Below are 25,317 nucleotides of genomic sequence, written 5' to 3' on the forward strand. Positions count from 1 at the left end.
CGGAAAAAGGAATAACAGGGCTGCAGCCATTTGAATAGGCTGCAAGGTCACCCAGAAAGAAATGATTTAAGCTTTATCAAGAATGAGGAAAAAAATTCTTAAGTTAGCCTGGAAGCATTAAGAGACAAACTATAATTGCATAAGAGGAGGGGATTTGGATTCATGGGGCAGAAAGAAATGATCAATGGTTGATAAATATAATAGTGGTAAACACAGTGACAGGAGAAAAAATATATGTAGCTAATATAATTGTTACAAATTCAGTAGCTTTTGCTGTGAGATCCGTTGTTGAGGATTTAAGAACAAGGCAAAAAAAAGAAAAAGGTAATTTTTTTCCAGTGGAAGATAAATGTGAAAGCTTTGAAAACCACCAAAAAGGAGTTAGACAGAAGAAGCACAAAGAAGTATGCTGCATTAATCCTGTTGTAGAATAATTTTGTATTCCCTCATCTTAATTATAAGGCATATTCTCAAAACTCATTTATGGAATATTTGACCTTGATAGAGGTCAAATGCAAATGTGCTGGAGAGGGAGGTGAGGTAGGAGCCAGGTGGAAGGAGAAATGTAAGGGTAGGACTCAAACTGAGGAAAATTGGAAAATAAATCCTGGGTTGGCAGGAGAGTGCAGACTGGAGAGCAGAGCAGAGGAGCTGGGAGGAAGGAATAAAAGACACTGCATCAGAGCCATCTTTGCAGGAGAAGGAGCAAATAAATTTCTTGTTGAGATGAAGCTTGGCAGAGCTTACTACAGCATCAGGTGCTGACGTCTGGTGTTGGAAGAGAGGAGGCAGAAGCAAGGCAAACTGTGACAGACCAAGCAGGGAGTCTGAAGGCATCTGTTTCCCAGCCTTAGGAGGAAGATGGGCAGGTTGATGCTGCGCACAGTGGTCAGGTTCTGACCACGGACAGTGGCAGCAGGCAGGGGCTGTGTCCAGCTGGGCTCAGCAGCAAGGGGACAGTAGGGGTTGGAAGCACTTGAACTTTCGGTGGTGGGACAGGAGTGGCAAGGAGCCATCTTCCCTAATGTCGCAGTCCAGTTTTGATTTCAATTGATTTGAATTGTTGCACACCTTAATTATGTGGTAATAAACATAAGACTTGAGAAATATCTTTTGGAGTCTTAAAAACCAACCCCATTTCTTTTTTTCCCAAGCTGACTCCTTATTTTTCTGTGAGACAAGCTCCTGATTTACATCGATCAAGTGCTGAACTCAACTACTGCATTTATTTCTGGGGATGTGATAGTATTTCAATTATGAAGATTTTTATGTAAAAAAATGAGAGATTCAGGTCCTTTTTGGCTTGTCATTTCCCCACTGACCACTGAAAAGTATTGCTGCATCTGTAGATAACTCCAGCCTGCTAAGAGCCTTCCAGTGTATTTAGGACTGGATGGATGTTGGCTTCACACTTAATTGGAAATGCTGGGGAGAGGAGTTGGAGGCAGCATACAGGGGATTCAACACTGTTGGTTCTTCACTTTCTCTGTATTTAAGTGTTCCTTGCTGATGGAGCACAGATGGTCTTAGATTAAGGAAAATACATGCCAGAACTGCAGGCTAGGCCCAGACTGGGGAGTTAAGCTTGACATGAAATAAGCAGAAGGCTGTAATTAGCTGATCAGGAGCGTTAGGCACCTGGCGGAGGAAAGCAGAGATGTAATGCACAATGTAGCTGTAGAACAATAAAAAATACTGAAATCTCTTTTATGAAACATGGAGGAGTTTCCATTGCTGGCTTTCTCTTCCTGCCCAGCCTGGTAACTTCTGAAAGGTCCTAGTCATTCTTGGCTATTAGTGATTTATCAAAAATGGCATTTTCTGACACTTTATGATGCTGAACACCAAACCCCATAGAAACCAGAGTATAAAGGTCAACATCTATGTGTGTTGCCAAAAACCTTCCTGGGAAGCTTATACCGCACTTGTCTGTGCACCATGTGTACTCCCTGACTGCAAATATCAGTCATCTCATTGCTCCCTCCTGTTCTTTCTGTCTGTTTTTGTACAGCCACATGTTGTGTTTCACCTCAGCCTTAGGATTTGGGCTCACTGGGGCAGAATTGCCATTTATTTTAAACAGAAATGCCTAGCAGAATGCAGCTGAGTAGTCCATGTGCCTCGTGTGCTTCTGCAGTACATGTCAAAATCCTAGTAGGAATGGGATCTTTTTTCCTAGGTGTGCTAAACAAATGGAAATTGAGGCATAAATCCGCTGAACTGAATAGGGAAAGTATAAAGGCTTCTTTTGAGCTGAGGGTTTAGGGTTTTTTGCCCATATTATTGAAGGTCAAAAGCTATTATTTTATACTGGGGAAGAGCAAGAGGGAGAGTCTAGTTTCACTTAAGTTCCCGTGGTACAAGCAGGCTCAGGCAGGATCTCTGTTTTCAGCCTGCCTTGCAAAACTTTCCCAGTCTGTCTGGCTTGCACAAAACTGGCCTTGGCTCATTGAAGTAATCTCAAAGCTTTCGTTTGGTCTCAATAATGCAGCTTTCACTTAAAGATTTCCAGTGCCTTTTTTTCCTTTTGGTTGTACTACACCAAGCTTAAGTGCACAACCAGAAAAGTATGTTGATAGGATAAATTAAATCACATTTATTTGCTTGATTATGCACTTCCCCTTTTTTTTTCAAGCCAAAACAGGACTCAAACCATGTTCAACCTCTTACACAATTTTAATGAGAATATATTGCAGTGTTTGTCATCTGAAAGAATATTAGCACCCCCAATGCAATAGATGTGATTTCCCTAAAGAAAAACAGAAGGCAAAGAACAGTGAAAATGTCATTTTAGTTCTCTATTAGTCTCTCTAATACTGCAGGATGTTCTGAGTTTGAGTCCTGAATCTCAGCCTAATTGTTGGGAGAATCAGATCCAAATTGGACAGTTCCTCAAACTTATTTTAGCTCCTTCTTAAAGCAAACAAATAAATGCTGAACAAGTATATTCAATGATGTAACCTGGAGAGGAATAAAGAATGCAAGACTTCCCCACTTTAGAAAGCTGATAATACACAGAGGTTTCACATGCGCTTCACTGATTACGTTTTCGGTTTGAAGCATATATAGAAAGATTGCTTTTCATAGCTGAACCCTTGATTTGGGTGCACAGAAATGCACTCAGTTGACTGTAGGATTTGTCCAGAAGCAGAGGGGGATGGAATGCAAAAATGTATGGTGGAGATCCCTTAACATCTCTCCATAGCAGTGAGCTTCAAAGAGACACAATGGCAAGGAAACCCAGAGCCGAAAAATGAAGGAGAACAAAATCGTCTTACTTGATGCAGAAATACAAAGGAGACTCTAGCCATGGTAAATTGATTTTGTACTGAATATGGGCTGGGCCATTGGAAGGGTTTTCGAACCTCCCACTCCAGAAATCATTGTGCAAAACAGTAAGAGGAGGCTGCTTAGAAGTCTTGTCACAGCCATCAGTGGAGGCCACAAAGAGGAAGGAGGGATTTAGTTCTGAATGGCGACTCTGCCAAAAAACATAAAGGCGTGGAGATGGACATCTTTTGGCGGTAGGGGAGCCTCGAAGGAAGAATTGCCTTCACTATGTCAAGGGAAGCCATTGCTGTGACTCCATTGTTGGCTCACTTCTTAGAAATAACTTGTTATACCTTGTTTGCAGCAACTGAAGAAAAGAAACCCCACAACAAAACCTATTCTTTACAGAATAAACAGTGCTGGTGGTGTGAGAAATAATGCTATGTGGTGCCCACCTGGCCAGTGACAACTGCACCTGCATGTGCTGGATACTTATATTCCTAACCTGTGCTTGACTGCAGTGAAGTTTTTCTTTCATAATTTTCCACTCAGTATATTTTAACCTCTTTATTTAGTTATTTTATTGATTTAACATATAATCTTATGTCTCTGTAATCTCCAGTACATTTTGTAAATGTTTGTTGTCATAAGCTATAAACTGAATGTGACATGGCAAGAAACCAAATTCTGCTGTGGCTGTTTAATTACCCAGTGTGGTAAAAGTCTCAGCTCAGTTTCCGTATGCTTTTGTTCTTCAGTAATAAGAAACACATAAGTCATCTTTCCTCATCATCTCCTGTGGTGTTCTCTAGTTTTGGATGTTGTCATACATCCCAAATTGGCTATAGGTGAGAGCTTTAAGGTCTTATTTCACTAGCATGCCAAATATCGAAGTTAACAAAGACTATCAGTTTATATTTGGCCCCATCCATGCTTTTTCATGCTTAAAAACAATAGAAATAGCCAATTGATTAAGTTGTTTTCAAAAAGAAAAGATAAGCATTCCCATATAGAACATGCAAATAAGTCATTGCACTGTTAAGCACTTTCAAGCAACATGAAGTGGATCACCAGCAAAATGACTAACAGACTAACATTTTTCATTTCATTGAATGATAAAAATACAAACACTAGATAGTAGAAACAGAAATGCAGTGCCATCTTTATCTCTTTTCTTCAGAGCTATATCTTTCTTCCAAAGTACCATGTTGGCATGTTCAATAACATTGCTGTGTAGATACGTAAACTGTCAAAGCTCAGCGTAGAGTCTCAGCAGAGTGGTATTCCTTCTTTCTTATTCATTATGGTCAGCGCTGCATTCCAGTATCTTTGTACCCTTACACTAATTCCCCTTACTTTGGACATATCCTTGTGGCATTTCTTGTATTAATTTTAAGGGTCTTTCAAGAATCTGCTTATAAGGTTTACTGCACTTTGAATCAGCCCATGAAGCCACCATCTCTCTTCCCTTAGGTTAATGTACCTTATCCTCTTGCCTTCTCCCATATGTCCTCTTCGTGTCTCAGAGGAACCCATCCCTGGTATACTACAACTCTTCTGGTTATGCAAACCTCACAATGAGTTATGTGGCTGGTGTGCTATGACCTTTCCCTTTTGTGTGGTTATGTTCTGTTGTCTCTCTGTGCTCTTCCATCCACTGCTGCTTGATGCATCATATATTACTGCACTTTACTTGCAATGCATTTTGGCACAGGCTTGCACAGGGAGCCCTGAGCAATGCTGAAGCCTCATAGATACTATGAAAACTGCAAATTTGGATGACAAAGTTCCCTTATGTAAAAAAGCTCAAATTCTTCTCTGTATGGAATTCAGCATCAAGTGTCAAGTGTTTTATGCCAGGGTTACTGGAATTGTACTTAAAGGAGTGACAAGTCAATCTGCTTGCTTCAAATATGAATTTTGAGAGCACCTTCTCCAGGCTGAGCTGGTTGCTCCATATGTTCTTTGTACACTAAAATTCCCAAAGAACTGAAAAAAGTTGTAACCTGGATGTGGCTGTTGTTTATCTTAAAAGCCACCTTTTTGGTTTTAGTAATTGGTATCAAATGTTCTTGACTAAAGCTGTAGACAAACGTCTTTAACAATAAAATGTTGTCCTTGTACAGTGGTTCCATTTGGGTACACTGTAAAAACTGTGATCTCTTAAGCCTCATACAATGCTCCTTTCAGATCCAGGAATGCATGATCTGTATGTAGAAATTCCTACCTGGTACTGCAGAGAGAGAGAGGAGTGTCAGATTTACAGACCTTGTGTTGTTTAATGAAATTTCCTGCAGCATGAATGGAAGTTGAAGGCACCAAAATTCACATTTCTTTTTATACAAGACTGTGCTGTGCCCCAAGATGTCAGAAAAAAGTGGACAAGATGTGCAGTGTCTTGCCCATTGTTCTAATCTCTAAACCCTCTCCCTCATGCACCACTGACTCAGTGGATGTATTTTGTGACACTAGCAAAAAAAAATGCTGTCTAAGAACTCATTTGTGCTAGGCAGGAAAGTTTTTAGTCCTCACAAGAGCAAAGGTCAGTGCTCATCTCTGTTTCTGACATGCCTGGTGGCTTTTCCTAGTTGTTTGACCTCTCTGTGCTTTTGGTTTTCCATTCCTCCCATGTGCCTGTGTTTTCTGTTTAGCTTATAAGTGCTCTCAGACAGAACTTCTCTCCCACAGCATGTTTGTATATTGCCTAGAAATATGGGGTCACAATCTTAGTTCACTCCTCTACGTGCTTCTGTAATAGAATTAAATGACAAGGGATTTTGAAGCTGTGAAAGAGAGAAAATAGTAGCAATGATCATCAAAGAATAATTTACAGCAGCTAAAAACTTCCCCCGAAAAACTAACATTTGCAGTGGAGAACAGATTGTGTTTGTAGGCACAGAGAGCCAGCCGTGGTACAGACCTTACCCACTTGCTGCGGAGCTGTGGTACTGGGATGTGCTCTCTGCACAGGAGGAAAAATGAAGCATTTTGCCTCCCATTGAGAGAAGAGAGGACCATGAACAGGGCGGGTTACCATGACTCAGCTGGTACACAGTACCTTGTTTGGACTGGGATAACTTGACCAAAGAGATAGAGCTTCCATACCTGGAGGCTGAAGCCTTGCTCTGACAGCTGTTAAAGTGATGCTCTATCCGGGTGTGCCTACAGTCTGAAAACGCAAGGTGAGAGGACAGACTCTACACCACATCAGTGAGTCTTCAGAATGAAACCAATGAAGACAACATAGTCAGTCCGCTTGAAAACTGCCTCCCTGTCTGTTGTGTGCTGATGTACACCTTTTCTGAATTTTTTTTGTGCAATAGGTGAGTCAGGACAGAGGAACATGCCTCAGACTGTTGCATTTCTCTTTGTAAGGATGTGATAACAGTCCATGAGATAGAGAAACATGAATATTCAAAGATGGTATTGTTTGGAGCCGAGTTAAATATCCATTCTTAAAATGAGAAAGTCCTTCCTTCTGATGAATTATTCCATCCTTACCATGCCAGTATGTAACATCCACTTCTGCTCTGACTTGAACAGAGTGGGCAATTGTGTTCAGCAGCCAATAAATGCTAGGCCAAAAGCAGTGCCTGTATAGTAAGATGCTGACTTTTGTTTATAGAGAGAAGGTCTGATTCAGAGATTGAGGTTATGGGAACTGAAACTCACTGATGGAATGTTTGTTTGTTTGCCAGCCTCTATATTCTGAGTGTTACATTTGAGGTCTTCCCCAGCTGAATTACTGTCCATTCACTCCAGATGAGCCATGTGACTGGGCCAGTCTGTTGATAGGCACTGTGAGTGCTTAGTTGAAATGGAGCAAACAGCTTGAGTTTTACAACATTTTCAAGGATCTGAAATCACTTAAGGGAAATCATTTAATAATTTGATAACACACAATGCAAGTCCTTTTATCCGAGCCCCCTCCTCTCCCCACAATGAATTGACTGAATTCCATGATCATTCCTCATACCTGTCACTGCATGCAGCAGTGACTGCAATTTGTATACTACAGTATGAAGCAGAACTAATTACTGAAGCTTGGCATTCTGTTCTTTTGGTATTAGTTATCTTTTTATCAGACATGCTTATCACAGTTTTAATAAATTACCAGTGTTGGAACTTCAGAAATGGCCTCTAGTGTATTAAGCTACTGTGCTTTATTAATAAGAAGTTAGATTTCAATAAGTTATTATTTATGGAGCACTGTAAATGTGCCTTGTCCTCGAGAGACAAAAGTCAGTGCTTCTAAAAGGGAATTTAACTTTCCACTCATAGACTAAGGCAGCAAGTCTTTATGGAGAAGTCCTGGAGGACTAAATAGGGTAGAAAGTAATGAAAAGAGGCTGAAGTTCTGTAGAAATGTTTTCACTGTAAACATCACAGAAAACAAAGAATCTTTTTATGGATTTTTTTTTTTGATCCAGCCTATAGAACTTCTTTGGAAGATTTTTTTGCTTTTAAGTACTTTAAGACCCAGAACATAGCAGTTTCTTTTAAATGTTGTAGAGTTTGCCCAGAGAATAGTAGGTCTGCACTGGTGCTATAGTATGTAGACACTGCAGAGTCTATAGATTTGTGAAACAGATTTGTCATTATCAGTAAGAATCTGTGGGTGATATTTTAGAGGTCTGAAATTTGTTGGTCAATATGGATGAAAAGATTGAGGCTGACATTTTGTAGAGGAATGAACTGGCCTCTGAGCATCCTCTGTGTGGAGGACTTGGTTTGCACCCCAGTGCCACCTTAAGCATGTGGTTAAGCTACACTAGTCCAGAACGGGTATGTAAATAGGTGTTTTATTTCCGTTAAATTTGACAGATTTTAAAAGCAGGGCAGAAACATAGTCCATCCATGTTCCTCTCTCCCCAGGCTTGGAGAAAAGTTTCCATATCTTGCTGAAACAAACTGATCCCAGAAGACTTTGTAAATGTAAATAAGAAATGCAGAAATTTTTGGCCTTTATGTGGAATCCAGGAAGTTGCTTTCAAAGCAAGTTTGTTGAGTTTTTTTCAGAGCTACATTTCTCTCAACATAGTAGTGCCTTGTACAGTTACTGGAAACAAAGATGTAAATAAACACACAGGGAAAGCAATGACTCTGCCAGCTCAGGTCTCCAGTGCACAGTAGCTGTCATATCACAGCACCTCCTGCCCTCCTTCCTCATGCATAACTCAGCAAAGGGTGATGTGACTGGCAGATGTGACTCTGCTCAGGGTGCCCAGCACAGCACAAGTGGAGAACCAAAATCACCTCATATTCCGTGGGCAGATTGACAAGTCTTCTATGAGCACTGCAGAGGGTTGGAGGGTTGATGGAAATGGATGCCTCTGCTGTCAGCAATCCCTTCAGACCTGAGCCTGGGACACAAGGTGCTGCTTTTGCTTCTGCTGAGAGCAGCAGAAACCTGAGGAACGCAGTGCCTTCTAGAAAATGCTGGCATCTCACAGAATCAATCCCTGACTTTGGTTGAGTTAGGGCTTTTTTTCAGTAAGCCTGTACTTGAGCGTTTTTTTGTCTCCTTTCAAACATACACAGTGTACATTTTGGTATTATACTTTTTTCTCCTAATAGGAGAGAAGATGATTTTGGGTGTGTCTGCAGGCATGCAAGGCTTCCAGTGGTTTTTGTGATGCACTTATTTAATGGAAGTGAGATTGGTAACAGATGGATAAGTTTGTAATAAAAGACCTTAGAAATTAAAAACGGGTTTAATTTACTTGATAAATATGCTTGTAGCACATTCTCTTCCAGTCTTAACTTTCCAGTTTTAAAGCAATGTTCTGGTTTTGCACAAAAACTTGCAACCTCTGTTGTGCAAGTACAGTGAAGGGATTAGTGTATGCTTAATCTATTAAATTCATATGTGATGTTTGAAGTAATTATAAATTCCTGGCCTGAATGTAAAAGCTGGTCTGCAGAAGTCTATGAGATTTCCCCATCAGCAGTTGAGGATGCACATAACTATTGATAACAGGACTCACTAGTGACAGGCAGGTACTTTGGATAACAACACTGGGATGTGCAGGTAATTAAATAAATGTATCTAGAAAGCTTCTCTCAGCAGTGCATGCTGAATAACTGATTTGACAGCACATGATGAGATAGAATTTCTAGAGCTCTGCTGATCTGAAGTCTGAACTGGAAGCAAACCAGGATGCTCATAATTTATTTGGAGACATTAACTCCTTCTTTCTGTGTCTGGGTGTGACATTTGAATATTCAGATATGCACTGAGCTAATTGGCCCATCTCTGTTAATTTCTAGTCAGGCAATGTTGAACCAGGTACATGTAGCCGTACACATGACTGCTTCTCTGTGGTCATCTCCTTCCTAAAAAAATGCAGAAAAAATACACCAACTCCACACCTTTTTTATTTTTAAAAATTTATTTATTTGAGAAAATCTGCCTGCATAGAACTCAAGAAATGGAGATGTGAAGAACCAGGTGTCCCTGCAAATAGCCTGAAGGAAGGCATGTCTGCACACGTGGCTGAGCAGTCCTGCTCATGGTTTGCATGGCTCTTGTCTTACACAGCAGCTGCAGCCCTGAGCTGGCTGTTTCATTCATATGGCATACAAATGTTCTGTTCCCCATTCTGCATGTAGGCCATGTGGCTACAGAGAAGGTCCTCAAAGTGCCCAGAAACACTGTTAGAAACTGCTTTTCTTCTGGACATGCATGAGGGAAATTATGCTGGAGAGTTTGTAAGGAGGTAGCATGAGGAGCTGGAGTGCAAGAAAGTACATACTGTCCTGTATTAGTAGGTAACCTTGCTCCAGGTTTGTCATATTTTCATCCAGGCCATGAAAGTTGTCTTATTGCAGATGGGTCCAGAGATGTCTCCTGCTTTTGACTGACATGTGGTAGGAGGTAAAAAATAATCCCAGATGTGTTTTCTGGGGCTGGGAAACTCAAATGTCTCAGAGAACTGAGAAAATTAATCATAAATTCAGGATGATGACCCAACAGAGTGACCAAAAACATCTGGTGGATACAGCTTGTACCTCATCCAAGTGTGCAGAGGCAGTTTCAACAGAAAAAAAAAATTGGGTTATTGAGGGAGATGAGAAAAGGAAGGGGAGGCACCTAATTCATTGTTCAAGAAGCTGACTTCTGAGAAGCATTATGATCAGGTAAGGAGGCGAAAGTATAAAGTATCTCCTGTAGGGCTGTAGTGTTACGCAGGTGTTAAGTAGGTCTCTGCTTCACTGAGAAATATATGGGTACATACAGATGCACTCCAGAAGAGAGATCTTACTGAAAGTTTCTCTGTCAAATGTCCAGGATGTAATTTGATGCTGGGGCAAAATGTATGTAAGGCAGAGGAAGAAGATGTGTTCATCTGAGGAGAAGGGAGTTGGGGTGGACATACCCAGTGAGAGGACACAGAGCATCAGCATTAGACAGGGAGTTTGCACAGAGGAGCCCAAGGCAATAGAGACAATGAGGATGGGACATTTTGATCTGGAAAGACTGCTGATCAGTCAAGCAAAGAAAGCAAACAATGGAGGAATGCTCATGTGAAAGCCCCAAACTCGGAGGTCTGAGCCTGCCCAGTACATCTTCCCAGGTCCAACCCAAAGGCCCTGGCCACAGATGTGTGTGGACTCCTGGGAGCCCAGCACAAGGACTTGTCTAGGCTGTAGGTCAGCGGGACTTGCAGTACAAGTATTTAAATGCACATTAACTGCTTGGCTTTGCAATTATACTTCTATTATTTTCAAGATGTTCTGCTTTGCAGGGTCATGAATATTTTCTTTGAGTCACTAGAGGTCATTGGAGTTACTCAGCCCTCAAACTAACTCCTCCCTGTCCTGCCAAAGACATGTGTGGGACTTGTAAAACATGCTCTGGATTGCCATATTGCTTAATTATCCTCTTAGCTCTAATGAAGTGCACCCTGACTAATGGTGCAGTCACAAACAACATGTTCCTATAATTTGGGCCATCATCAAGATCTTCTGTTATCACTAGACTCATCAAGGTAGTGCTTCAGAATGCTGAAGGGCAGTGTGCCTAATAAAGGAAAACATTTAGGCACATCAGAACATAGCTGGAGGAGAGCAAAGCTCTGATGTGAGCCATGTTTGCAACATGCCTTGAAGTTCTGTGGTGCAGGTGTCTGGCAGGAAAAGCTGGGTGTCCTCAGGGAGGCCAAATTCTTCTCTGTTGCATTGCTGCAATCCCAGAAGACGAAGAGTATTTGCAGAGAAGAATCGATTGCTGAAGGAACCAACAATTTTTGTTTTCATTTTGCCCTGTCAGGCACTGTTAAGGTAAACTGGGCTGTGTAATGGAGAGTGCTCTGCCTCTGGTTTTGAAATGGGAAAAAGAGCCACCTAATAACATGACTTCTTTTCTGATTTTTTTTATTAATGATATCAGAAAAATCCAAGGTGCTAGGATACTATGGTTAGATGACTATGGGCTAGAGCTGCTGTGCAGTTGCGTCGCAGATGTCAAGGGTTCCTAGGAGTCACCAGTCAAAATTCCTTGCTCTCCTGTGATGGGTTACTGTGTGAGCTCTCTCATCCAGTGACATACACCCTCTCAGGATATGGCTTAATGATCCTTTCCAGCAAGGATTTATCCCAGCTCTCACAAAATTACTTCTGAGGCCCAAGACTTTGGTCTTCAGCCTGGATTGGGCTTCAGTACATGGGAGGTATTTTCCAGATGACTCTCAGGGAAAGATGTGTGCTCTTCCCTTCTTCAACCAGATCTTTGCCTGCGCTCCTAAAGTCTTAATTCAAGCCAAATTGAGCGATGTTGTATATAAATGCATTTCCTGGGTGGTGGCATTTCTTGCAGTTCTGAATGAGCATCTTCGTGGGTCTGAGTTGGAAGTAGGAAAATTCATCCTCTCTGCTCAGTGGTTTCCCAACTTTCTCCTACAAAAAAGCTGAATTTACCATGTGTCAGGGGAACAATTTCTACAGAAGCTCAGGGTTTAAAAATATATTGGCTGCAGTGAGAAGGTTCAAGAAGAGTTCAGATCCGGACCGAACTTTGAAGCCATTTCCTTTGTTGGTAATGGACTGAGGAAAATAAAGAAAACCTGGCTCTGTTATGGGAGCTTTGGATCTGTACTGAACTTTGTGAGCCTGGCCTTTCCTTATGTAACAGAGCTATTTTTCTTGTACTCAGAATCATGTATTATGTATAGTATGGATGTTTATATGTATTTTCACCTCCAGCTAACTATACCTGCTTAAATTTGTTAGGACTATTTTTAAAAAGTGCTGAAGGGAGGAAAATTGTGGAGGGCACTGAATGGCTGGATCTGTTGCTGAATATTTTAAATCTAGAAGGTCTCTCTAATGCAGCTTTTCTGGTCTTGACTTTTCTTGTGAAGGAATGGGCCTCTTTGCTCCAAAGCAGTCAGTCAGAGCCAGCTGGGGACCCCACACATTCTCAGGCCTCAGTCAATAGTGGCCTCAGCCCTGATGTGTTTTGCTCCATCTCAGGATCAGACCTCCCTTGTCCAGCATCACAAATCACCATCAACCTTTCTCCCTGCTTCCCCAGTTCCCGCTTGTTTTATGCAGCTCATTTGTTGTAAGGTTACTTATAAGGCAATAATCTTGGGGATAAATTTAAGAAGACCAACAGATTTGTGCAGAACTCCTGGACTTTGTTGTAGGAACCTTTTTATTTTGGGGGTGAAAGCTGGTGGTTTTATACAGCACTGTCCTCTTTGAATGGAAGGTGATGACTCAGTGTGTGGGGTCCGTGTCTTGGACCTTCCAGCTGAATGATGATTAGAAATTGTATTTACATGTAAATTAAACTCTGTCCTCTGTGAACATTCCTGTTGCTTCTGCTTCTGGACTTCTCATCTATTTATCATTTGTGTGCACTGTGAGCACAGTGGGAGCGAGATACATGTTTACTGTCACAATGCTGCTTTTAAATTGGGCTGTGTAAATGGGCTGGAGATGCTTGCTCTTGTTTTGGGAGTCTCCAGACATGGGAGCTGGTGGCATTCTCATGTGACTTGTGCATTCTGGTTTTTCAGGCAACAGCATGGGGTTCAGATGAAGACACCAGGAGGTCCTGTCAAAGTAAAGGGAAAACAGAGGTAAATTTTTCTTGGTACAATGATGTTATGGGTAAATATATTTGCAACATGTGAAATCCACACAGGGAGCATCTGACACCAGCTTGAGCCTGTAAATTTGCAGCAATTTAGCTCTACCACCACGTGCATAAGCACCACTGAGTGAGCCATTTCAAAGGCCCCCTCTCCAAGTTATTACACTTGCTCTGCATGAAATGTAAAGGTGATTTCGCTGCTGGAGAGGACACAATTTGTGACACATCAAGGAGCGGAGGGGTGGCAAGCCAGGGGTAGCATCTTGCAGTGTGGTCTGAGGCTGACTGGCTTGGTCAGGGTGCTCAGTAGTGAGCGCTGGCATTGGGCCATGTGGGGTTCAATGTGTGTTTGCAGGTGGAGTCCATCGTTATACAATTCAGTGAGAACTGAATCTGCTCACACACTGCAGTCTGTTCAGATGGAATAACAGCTGCTTTGGAGGCAGATGCAGTCAGCTAAACTGCAGTTTGAAGGAAGAATTACTTGAACAAACATGTGCTGTCCCAGAAGTTTGGAGTTTGCAGATGTTTCTGATCCAGCCATGGGGCCTTTCCACCCCTTTTCTGAGAAGCTAAAACAAAGGCATCTACCTAATAGCAGGAAGTATTTTGATGTTTCAAATGTGATGTTCTAAAATCTTTAGGTCTTAAGGGTGACACCTGCAACAGTGTCCTTTTGTCCTTAATATTACACTGCAAAGAGCTCTCAGTCCAAGACAAAGGAGCTGGACAAAGGATAAGACAGGATAAGCACAATCTTTCTTTAAACAAGAACAGTCAAGCAGAGAGTGATTGTGTGGCTGGTCCAAAATGCTGGAATCTGCCACATTGCAGTTCACTGCTTTAAACACAGGATTATCTGGTCTTTCATTGACCATATAAATTTTCTGTAATAAACTTTATGTGATTACTGTATTAACTTGTATATCCACAAAAAAAGCTAGCTTGAATTTTGCCAGATAGTCAGCAATTTATTTCACATAGAGAACAGAAGAACAGGAGTATGGGTATCTTAGAACATCTGTTAGAGTTTCATGTACAATCTACATTTTGCAGGAAAGCACCATAGAGGCCAAATGGATTGGGTTAGGTGAACACCAAACATGGCCAGCCACAAGAAGAAGTAGGACAAAATTAAAAAAACTTCAAAACCCAAGAAATGAGGAATTTTTGAATTTGTAGTCTTAGTACTTTAAATGTGCAAAGAAAGTATTTTCCTCTTTTCTTCCATTGTAAATTCTATGAGATTTAAGTTGTATCCTATTGTTCATGAAAAATTTGAATTTATAACCCAGAATTATTTGTCAACCTCTGGATAAAGCCATGCTCTTGACTGAAGAAATTCTAGGGTAATTTCAATTTATCTTTGTTACTGTCCTGCCAAAAGAAAGCAATGGTCTGAGTATCTTCACGGCTGCCTCCTCACACTGCAAAGGGTTTGCCAGAAATTTCAGAAGGATGATGCTCTGAACAGCTGATTTTATGCTGTGTATGATACAGAGCTTGGAACTGTTTGGAGGGTGCAGTGACCATGAGTGAAATTCTGAGGAACCATAATTAAGCAGACTGTTAGACACTCCTTGACATAGAATTAATGGCAAACAGAGTTGTTGACTAAGAGTCTGACAAGAAGACAGGAAGTTACAAAGGCAAAAGGATTCTGCAGTAGCTAAGCAAACACAGATCTCCCAGGTCTGTATCTACTCTAACCTTTGTGTCCCTCTTGAGGCAACTCTACACATTCATTGTTTGTTACACTGCAGAGAAATGACTCAGCACTAGCTCAGAAATGCCAAGTTTACTCTCAGCACCTGGGGAAATGCTCTACTCCAGCTAAGAAGTCCAGCTCTGACCCAGCATCTCTGCCCTTCTCTGGGTGAATGCAGCAGAAATGGGAACAATTCTGATTCTGCTGTGTGATGGTGGTACAAGATGCAGAGCTCTGTCTGCTTCAGCTCTGCTTTGTCAAAATTTGACTAATGGAAGTGTTCTACCTAGCACAGATGATTTGATGATAAATATGTTATAGACTGTCAGGCACTTAGATATGTGGTGATAGAAGCTAGAAATAAGGAGGACCTTTGGCTCTTACATTAATTCACAGTGTAGTTGGCAGAAGTTGTATGACTGGTCCATTTTCCTTGCCCATTTAATAATGCATATATTTTAGGGTGAGGCTTTCAAAACCACCTAGTGTATTAAAATGTCTTTTTTCCCCCCTTCATTCTTGTGCCTCTTGAGTATCAAAATCAGACTCTTCCTTCTTCTTAGAAAATCTCTTCTTAAAATCCTTAGAGCTGTACCATAAGAAAAATAAGAACTACAAGAATAAAAGACACAAAATTGAAATCACAGAAGTGTAATTATCACAGCATGATGGTTACTCCACATTTGAGTACCTAATTTCCAGAAAAAAGGCAGATGAAAAATTTAAGGTTAGAAGGTACCATTTCTTCTGGCACATTGTATAGCTCTGTCCATAAACCTCACCTGCTTATTCCTAAATTGAGCTCAGTAACTTGTGTTTGGCTGCTGCAGCTTTTTTTGACTAAAGCAGAAAGTTTTGCACTGAAGACCTGAAGCAAATGGGGTGACAGTGTTTTGTTGGCTTGTTCTAAAGGCTGATCACTTCCCTGTTAACAACATATACTTTATTTTCTTTTTGGATCTGGTTTCAGTTTTGAGTGGCTGGGTCTCATTTTGTCCTTCTCTGTTAGATTAAAGAGCCCTTTAGTTACCACTGTTTATTTTTTACAGAGATACTTATACTTGTCAATTCAGATCTTAGGCTTTTTAAAAACATAAAAAGATGAGTACTCTAAGCCTCTTTCTCCAAGTAATTTTTCTACTGCCCTTCAATATTTTTATCTGTTTTTTTTCCTCCATATTTTACCTGTATTTTGTCAATCTCTCTGATGCCTGAGTATGATTAAAACAGTCTCCCACCTTCCTCTGTTCATATACATGGCAGTTTTGTAAGCTCTTCTGCCACAGGAGATCATGCAGAATTGTCTGGCCACTGTGACCAGTAAATCCTTTTCACTGTTGCTACTCTTGGAATGTAATCTTCATACTTATACATAAAGCCCTTTTGTTCCCTTTTTCTATAATGCATAGTATCTTAAAAAAATGTTTTGTTTGTTGGATCCAGCTCACCAACCATTCTGGCATATATCACTAAATGTAGAGAGAAGCATTGACCTCACTGACAATTACTACTTTTGTAATCTTTGGGTTATCCACAAATATTATTTAAGAAAAATGTTGATACTGGGCTGGTACCACCCCTGCTGAGACTCCACTAGAGCAGCAAGTTTATGAGTGATTTCACTTTGAGGACTGTTTTCATTCCAGTAATTTATCAGATTTTAATCTCTTAATGTATAAGTTCCTGAAATGGAGTTTAAAATTAACTCTGTGCAATATATCATGCAGTATTAAAACAAACACCTTGGAAATGTCTCTTTCATTTATGTTATTTTTATAAACTAAAACTTGTGGTTTCCTCAAAGAAGTGTACATGCTTTACTTGCCATGTTTCTGAAGATCCATGCTGGCTTCCACAAGTAATCATTCTTATTTTTGCAGCCTTTATAAAATGTATCATGATCAGCACCTTTAAATTGTCCCCTGGAAAACATCTACATTACTGAGAGACAGTGCAGAGAACAAAGTCAGTGTTACACTCCCTTTTTTTGTGTCTTCCAAATGAAATCATCCAGAGGTTGTAGTTAAAATGAGTAATGGATAGAGCAGAAGGGGAAGAGGTGTATTTAATTTCATTAGGAGTTGCTCAGCTCCTAGTTCGTAATTGGTTTGCCTCTATATAACAGTCCACATCCACCACATCTAAGGAATTTTGCCTGACATGGAAAGTTGTGGCTTTTTAAACATGAGAACTTCGGTCTTTCCTTTGTTTAAGCATCAAATTATTTGTAAACTTTCCAAAAGAAGTACAACATTATTTTAAAATATGTAAAGAAACCATTTGTGAAAATGACAGTGAAAAATGGCAGCTCTTACGTGCTCCCCTAAGAGCTTTGTGTAGGCAGGAGGAAGATGATGCACTAATAACCCTTCTGGAGCAAGAAAGAAATGAGAAACATCTGGTAGGCATCCAGCATTTATCTCACTGTGTTGCCAATGTAGCTTCCTTCTTTTTTTGTATGCTGTCCTGGTGCTGTGAGGTCTTATGATTTACACAAGGTGACAGGAAAATCCTAACCCAAGGCTTCAGCCCATCTAAATGGGATTGGTGCAGAAATTGCTGAGCTAATGGAGGAATCTGCTGTTTCAGGCCTTCAAGTGGCTCTGTGTCACACAGAGGATGTGCTCTCTGCTTATCTGGTGAAACTGAGAAATTCTACACCACTTAAGAATAATAGGCATCCAAATAGGACAGGCACCATAGAAATCCCCAGGCAAAGAGAAATAACTGGGAGTCTGTCAGCCTTTTGTAACTCTTTCTAGAGACCTGAACTGACATTCCTATTACTTCTGCTCAGCTATCAATGCAGAATCAGCCCCTAAGTTTGATTAGAAGTCGTTAAAGAAAACTTGGCTGGAAAAATCATTAGCAATTCTCTTTGCTATCTGTTGCACTCAAAGGAGAAAGGCAGTTTGGTTAAGGCCTTGGCTTAAACTGAGTAACATAATTGCTTGTCCAAAGAAGTAAATACAGATATCTGAAAATGTGTTAATAGCAGTGCTTGAGAACAAGTTAGGTCTTGATTATTTTTAACAAATTGGGATAAACTGCAACAGTTAAATGTTTGCTGCACTCTAAAATGTCGCTGAAGGGGTAACTTGGAGTTCTGCTGGCTAATTTTCTGAACTCCAGGTTTTACTTCAGGAGTTTGAGTTTCTCTGAGGATGGCAGACCATTTGCCACACCTATTTTGTCTCATACAGTACATAACTGTGGGCTTAATCTGTGATTAAAATATATCAGTATGTGATGAAATAAGGTTAGCGAGTTAAAAAGGAAATCTTTGACAACAGGGCTTGTGTGGTTTATTCAAACTAAAAGGCCATTAAAGCAGTGCCTATATATGGCTGTGCTTTCAAAGAAAATTGCATCTGTACAATGAGATTAAGGGCTTATAACAGTTTAGCACTCTGGTGTTAAGAGATGACAGAAGAAATGACTAAGCATCTACAGCTGGATTATTTGCAACATCCTGAAATTGTCTTTTTGAATTTTCCCTCAATCAGAAGGTGCAGTAGGTCAGCCCCTCCATTTGCTGATCTGTCCACATAAATGAAGGCAGTAAGAGGGCACCACTGCTGCTTCTTTGGGTTTGAAATGTGCTCTCAAAGCAGCTTGACATTTCTGTGAACTAGAGAGAGACCTAGTCCTGACCACAGTCATGGACATACAGCATTCACAGACAGTGAATGAACAGTAACTCTAAATGTTAGAAAAAAATGAGATAAATGAGGATAGGCTTAAACTGAGGGGGTGGAAGGGAGGGGTTTCAGTGAAGTTAGTTCTGTTACTGTCTCTGAGGTTTTGTGCCTTGCAGTGTTGAGCATTAGAACTCATGTACTCTTCCTTTCTAGGAAAACAAGGGTCATTAGACTGGGAAAAAAAAAGTGATACCCTCTAAATTTAAGGCCTTATCTCAAAGAAGTGACCAGTACTAGGTAATTTTGAGGAAGGGGCTGGAACCTGAAAGTGGGTGACATGCAATTCATAGGAAAATCAGAGATATGCTTAATTCTGTGGCGGTGAGCCACAGGTTTTTATCAGCTCTGCCATATATTTAATAATAATCCCAACTAATATAACTGAGTTATTCTTATTAACCATATAAATATGCAGTCTTCCCCCTTTATTTAAATCCTTAATCTCTTGATCCCAGTAATATCTTCTGGTAATGAGATTTGCAGACTGATCATACACGATTTAACTGTCTGCTCCATAATGTGAGAGCACGATCCAAAGATTGTCTTGTCTGCACAGAGGTGAGTTCAAACTTGCCAGTTTTTCTGGTTACATTAAAGCCTGTCTGAATTTTGCCTCCTGCATGCCTAGAGTTTTCCAGCCACATGGAAGAAACTGTATTAAATAGCTCCTATTTTCTGTAGGGGTTTGTGAGATCATTTTACTAACCAGTTGCCTCAGCTATGAATTGTTGCAAAGAGCAGCATATTGAATGACTTTTCAGAGCAAATCCAGGCTGGTTTAAAGAACACAGTGAGAAGGCTGTTCCTTGCTATTTATTTGGAGAATGGGTTAGAAAGATGATCTAATGTAAATCTCCCAGACAGTGTCTTGAGAAAAATCCTGCAAGTGGGAGCTTTTAAGTGGTTTGGTTTCTTCTTTGCTTTTGTTGGAGGTTTCCATAGACTGACATGACTGGCAGTGGGTTCAGCAATAAGAAACATGAGATGAGCACCATATTCCTCTTTGAGCCAGGCAGGTTAGAGAGATGTGGTCTCATAGTTAGACCTTTGTGACTGCCCTTCAGCAGCTCCTCTAACTCAGCATGTCACCACAGCAAGTTTAGCACCTGCATTGTATTGGTTGAGAGACCAGGGCTCATAATATACATCTGTTTCCTTTAAATGTGTAAATTGCTTTGAGAACAGCGTATGAAACATGCATATTATCATTGTTCTTCCTCCAGAAGAACGTAGTGCTGCTATCATCATCCTTAAGACAGGTCCAGGGAAAATGCCTATTGAGTTAATTCATAGGAACACCTCCAGTTGGGCATGACCCACACCTAGTTTCTGCCTTTTACAGCTATTGAAATATTTAGCAGGTTTGGTGCATCCAGTTCCCTGAAAAGTATCAGCTGTCCAATGTTTCTAGTGTGACACCTCACCCATACTGACTGTGCTCTTCTGCTCTTTGGCAATATACTGGAAGTCATAGATTAAGTATCCTGGAGCAGGTTCAGACACCAGCAGATATATTTGCTCAGTATGGTTTCTTCCTCTATTTCAGTAAAAATTTCTGCTTTGGACAGAATGGGTACAGATAAAACCTTACATAATTAGGCAGAAATAACACAAAATTATACCAGCTTCCAGCATCCTCACCAAGCCAGGCTACCTTGCCTGGCCTGGAGTAAAAGTGTGCATCAGATTCATCACTGCCAGTAGACTGCAGCATGTGACCTTCCAGAGAAATTCCTTTTGTGGGCTATCTTCTCAGGTGGGAAGATTTTTATAGAAATTGAAGTTTGTTCGTCTGTAATACAGTTCTGTGCAAATAAGAGAAGTCTCCAAATTAGAATTTTAGATTTCCACAGGAAAGGGCTTTAGTTAGGAATGCATTGTAGAAGCTAGGCAGGAAAGGGTCCAGGAACATAAATGGTTTTAGCTGTTTTAGGTCAGAAGCTGTGCTCAGACCCTGCACAAAGCAGGGAAAGGTGTGAGTGGAGGGGGAGCAGATGAGTACTTTCTTATTGTGTGAAATTTGACTATAGAGCTGCATTCTGGATTAGATGCCAAATAAATCATATTCTGAAAACAAAACTCAGTTGGGAGAGGACCTAATACTTTTCCTAACAGTATTCACTCAAGAATTTCTAGTACTTTGCATTTAAATATATAGTGGTCCTACTATTATGTGGGATTGAATAACTGTGCTCCACAGAAAGAATTACTTAAAGCAGTCATGAAATACAGACATCACTGGGGGAGGGAGTAAATGGCAGGGCTCACAACACCATGCAGCAATGACAGGAGAGGGCAGAGGCGCTGGCAAGCCCTTCATCTTGTTAAAGGAAGCAATGGGACCTCTATTCGCAACACACAGCAGGTGGGGCAGTGCTTCTCAAGGTCCTGTTTGTTAGACTGATGCACAGTCACCATGACTGATCTGCTTCTGAAATAAGAAGTGCTGAGTTGACCCAGCTATGAATCTAAGCTCTTGTATTTGGGTGACAAGCTTTAGGTATCTGATCCCCCAGTGCCCCTGCTGAGCCTCAAGCCTGGCAGCACCTGTTTTATGGCACTCTTTAGCTTCTGCCCAGGCTGGGTTAGCCCTCCTGGGCTGGCTCTGGAGTGCAGTCCCTGTGATCTTTTCCATTCCAAAGCAAGCACCATATGTCATGCCCATGCAGTCGCTGTCTGTGGCTGATGCTCCTTCAAGGAGTTGATTTCCATAGAGACAATGAAAGAAGATAGCACATAATACAGCTAAGCAAACCCCTTCCTTTCCAGGGGATGTTTTTACACTGTTGAATCTTGTGAATGAAGTCTTCAGGAAGATGATGAACAGCATGGAGTGCTGTGAGATAGGGAAGCTTGCAGAATGATTGTTGCTTACAGAAGGAGAAGTGGTGTCTGCAGCTATAGGCTCAGCTTAGTGGCAGATGATGATCTGTTGGAGGGAGGAAAGCAAAGCAGCCAGGATAAACCAACTGAGGCTGTTATTTTTTATAGCAAGTTTCCTTTTCTGTTTATGGTATAATATAATAACTTTCTTCACTTGGAGCCCAGTAAGTGCCATCATTAGCTGTTGCTCATATCCTTTGCTCTGATGTGGCCCCAGAGCCCGGGGCGGGCAGGCTGATGCCAGGGTGACAGCACATCTCTTACTGGGGCTGTTTGAATGAACCTTGGGGCGGGTGGCCCTTGAGCCTCTTGCACTGCCTGTGGGAGTTGCAGGCTAGTCTCACACCTCCCTTTCCCTGTGCATACTGTTATAAAGTTCCTGCCTGATATGGCCTCTTTCTCCCCCACTGTTTAACTCCAGGAGATACTCAGCCTGATCTGCAGTCCACAAGTCTGTGGATGCAAGGCTGTGGGGACAAAGGGAAGCTGTGGCTTTCTTTAGCAACGTGAAGGTGATTTTCTGAAAAAAAGCCAACTGCAGGCTTGTGCTGCCACCCCAACCCATCATGGGACAGCAGGAGCCCTGCACCTTTGGGGAACGGTATGTGGAGAGAGTTGCCTTTTGTACCAGCAAGTGGTCATGCAACTGGGAAGAGAGAATTTGCTATTTCTTACTGGCCTGGCCTGAAAGAGAAACTCCTTCTACCATGGAAAATCCTGAGCACACAATCCTCTGGGAGGCAGGAAATAACAGCTTGTTCAAGCACGAGATTCTCCTGACCAGCCTGGTCTGTTAAAGAGAAGTTCCTGCTGTTTCCCTGCTGGCATTGGTTTGAATTATAGTGCAGACAGACCTGCTGTCCTTCACTAGAGTTTGTGTCTGGGTAATGTTTTCAAAGCTGCAGCATTACTGGGAAAATAGGTTAGAAGTATCATCATGGAAAGAGGGAGAATTTCTCATCCAATGTAAGCAGAGCACAGAAAGAGTCACTTGTGTAGCTATGAGAGAGTCAATTTGGTGGATAACATCCTATCCAGGGATTGTGTAGGACCATGGTTAGAGAAAAAAACCCAGCAAATTTGGCTTGCTCACTTAGACCACTGGCTCCTCACAGATGTGCACTGCTTGATGCAACAAACCTCAGCCCAAGTTAGAGGTGAGGAACATGTATTCCAGCTGCAATACAGGTATTTTTTTAATGTAGTAAAATTTTCAAAAATACTTTGTCTCTATCTTGTGTCTTTTTAGGAAGAGTGCCAGAACTATGTCCGAGTGCTGATTGTTTATGGCAAGAAGGTTTTTACCTGTGGTACCAACGCCTTTTCACCAGTGTGTTCAAGTCGACAGGTCTGTTTTCCTCTTTTGCAGTGATGGAGAGGGCTGGATACACGCTCTGGGAAAGGCCAGTTATTTGGCAGGGCATCACTGCTGCAGAGAATATGTTCTAAATGTAGCTGACCTAAATTATTTTGGTTTTCTTCTTTGGGTCCCTTTGGGCTGCTTTGGCACAATGAGTGTATCTGCAGCTGGGGACCAAAAAGCTTGTTTTATGGCTAAGTTGGATCTGGACAAAGTCTTCTTTGTGTAAACCTTGGGTATGGTGCTGAAAATGGGGAATATAGACAAGCTTAGCTATGAGTACCTACTGAGTTGAATACTTAAAATTTTCATTAAAATAAATAACAAAACTCCCTTTGGCTTCAAGAGAGGCAGGAGCAGGTCCAGGGCAATGTTTATTTTTATGTTTTTTAACGCCAGTATGTATTCAGGAGGTGTCTGTGGAAGATTAGAAACCTGTGCTAGCACCAGGGGCACCTGATTACACCATGCAGGTTGGGGCTTTATTGGCTGGGGAATTACCCTTCATACAAAGCAACAGAATCAGTGAGACTCAGACACAACTTCTTACATTGGCAAACAATGGATGTAAAGATCTACTTACAGTAATCACTGACATTACATTCTCACGGCGACCTGTTTTTTTAAAAGCAGAGGTTTGCTTGTAGGTACTCAGGGGCAAACTGAATTTCCTATACCAGTAAGAAAGCCAGATGCTCTTTAAGTTCTGTTCTCTCTCCTTTTAAATACAGGTAGGAAATCTCAGCAAAATCATTGACAGAATTAATGGAGTGGCTCGGTGCCCATATGACCCTCGGCATAACTCGACAGCTGTGATTACATCACGAGGAGAACTCTATGCTGCAACTGTGATTGATTTTTCTGGACGGGATCCTGCTATTTACCGCAGCCTTGGAAATGTTCCCCCACTTAGGACAGCACAATACAACTCCAAATGGCTCAATGGTAAAGTCATGTGGGTCACATCTGAGCAAGAGATGTATTAAAGTCAGCTTGACAGGGTTGTAAATCTTTCCCCTCTTTTCATATTGAGATTCAGAGTTATGATGAGGAAGGGTTTCCGGTGCAATAATCAATGCAGCTCAGAAGACATTTAAAAAGAGCCTGCAAGTATTTCAGAGAAGTTGATTTAGAATATAAAAAGTGGGTCTTACAGGTTACTTAACATATATATGGGTCTCTGTCTTGTGAGATGACCAAATATATCATTTCAACAAGAAAACCACTCAAAGATTTGAAGACCAAAACCAACTTAAAGCATCATATTGTTGACCCAGTTCTGCAGAATGATAAGTACTCTCTACTCCCACTGACTCAGCTGAAGATGGTTGGTTTCAGTGCAAGTTCAGTCCAAAAATGAGAAATTTCACAGCATATTATGTTCCGTGTCAAATCATGCTGATGTGGATGTATAGTTATTAACAGCAGCTCTTACCCCAGTGTGATAATACCCTGCATCAAGATACATGTAGAATTTCAACTGATGATCCCTGCACTGAGTCCACACCTTATGAATGGGGCAAAGCACTTCTTGTCTGAGCTGACTGTAGTGATAGAGACTCCAAAATTCCCCCTCTCTCTTTTTACCCAGGTAAATTGACAAGATATTCAGAATCTTTCTATTAGGTTTCAGGACCTTTCAATTAAAGATAAGAGCAGTGGGACTGTGCACTCTCTGGAGCTTAGTGAGAGTGAACTAGGCTTCTGAGGTATACTGAAGCCAGTAAGGAGATCCAGAATTTTGGAAAAAGGATGTAATCAGGCGAGACTGTGAATTAGCACCAAGAAGCATCATATCCCATACACACTCATTAGAAATACATTCCTCTTGTCTGCACATGAATGCAAAATTCAGAAGGAATCCACATTGAAACAGGGGAGTTTAAGAAAGACAAACAGTAACTGAGGTATGTGACTGGAAAAACTAATGTGAGTCTTGGATTTATAACCTGGTGCAGCATCGATGACATTGGAGTAATTTCATCCTGTTCTGGCCACTTTTCAACAAGAAACAGAAAACTTGAAGGTGATTCAGAGAAGAGCCATGCAATGATTTGAAGCTTGAAAAGCCTGCCTCACAGTGAGAGACTTAAGGAGCTCAATTTATTTATCTTTCTGAAAACGAGATAAAAGGTGTTTTGTTCATGATATGGTAGTACTTACATCAAGAGAAGATTTTGGACAGGATAAAGTTCTTTAATCTAGCAGACAAGTCATGACAAGAACCTGTATTTGGAAGCTGAAACCAGATAATGTCAAATGGGAAAAGATGTACAGGTTGCATCTTGGTCAG

General features: G+C 41.1%; 1 protein-coding gene across 2 annotated transcripts in view; it reads left to right on the forward strand.

Annotated features, from left to right (window-relative positions):
• Positions 1-25,317, forward strand: part of SEMA5B (semaphorin 5B) — a 197,654-nt gene that overhangs the window by 102,967 nt on the left and 69,370 nt on the right. For both annotated transcript variants that reach the window (XM_071562422.1, XM_071562423.1), the window contains exons 6-8: positions 13,296-13,358; positions 22,914-23,012; positions 23,756-23,969. In XM_071562422.1, the coding sequence (XP_071418523.1) occupies positions 13,296-13,358; positions 22,914-23,012; positions 23,756-23,969 (376 nt within the window). The remainder of the gene's footprint in view (positions 1-13,295; positions 13,359-22,913; positions 23,013-23,755; positions 23,970-25,317) is intronic.

Source organism: Pithys albifrons, chromosome 8, assembly GCF_047495875.1.
Source record: "Pithys albifrons albifrons isolate INPA30051 chromosome 8, PitAlb_v1, whole genome shotgun sequence".
Lineage (NCBI taxonomy): Eukaryota > Metazoa > Chordata > Aves > Passeriformes > Thamnophilidae > Pithys > Pithys albifrons.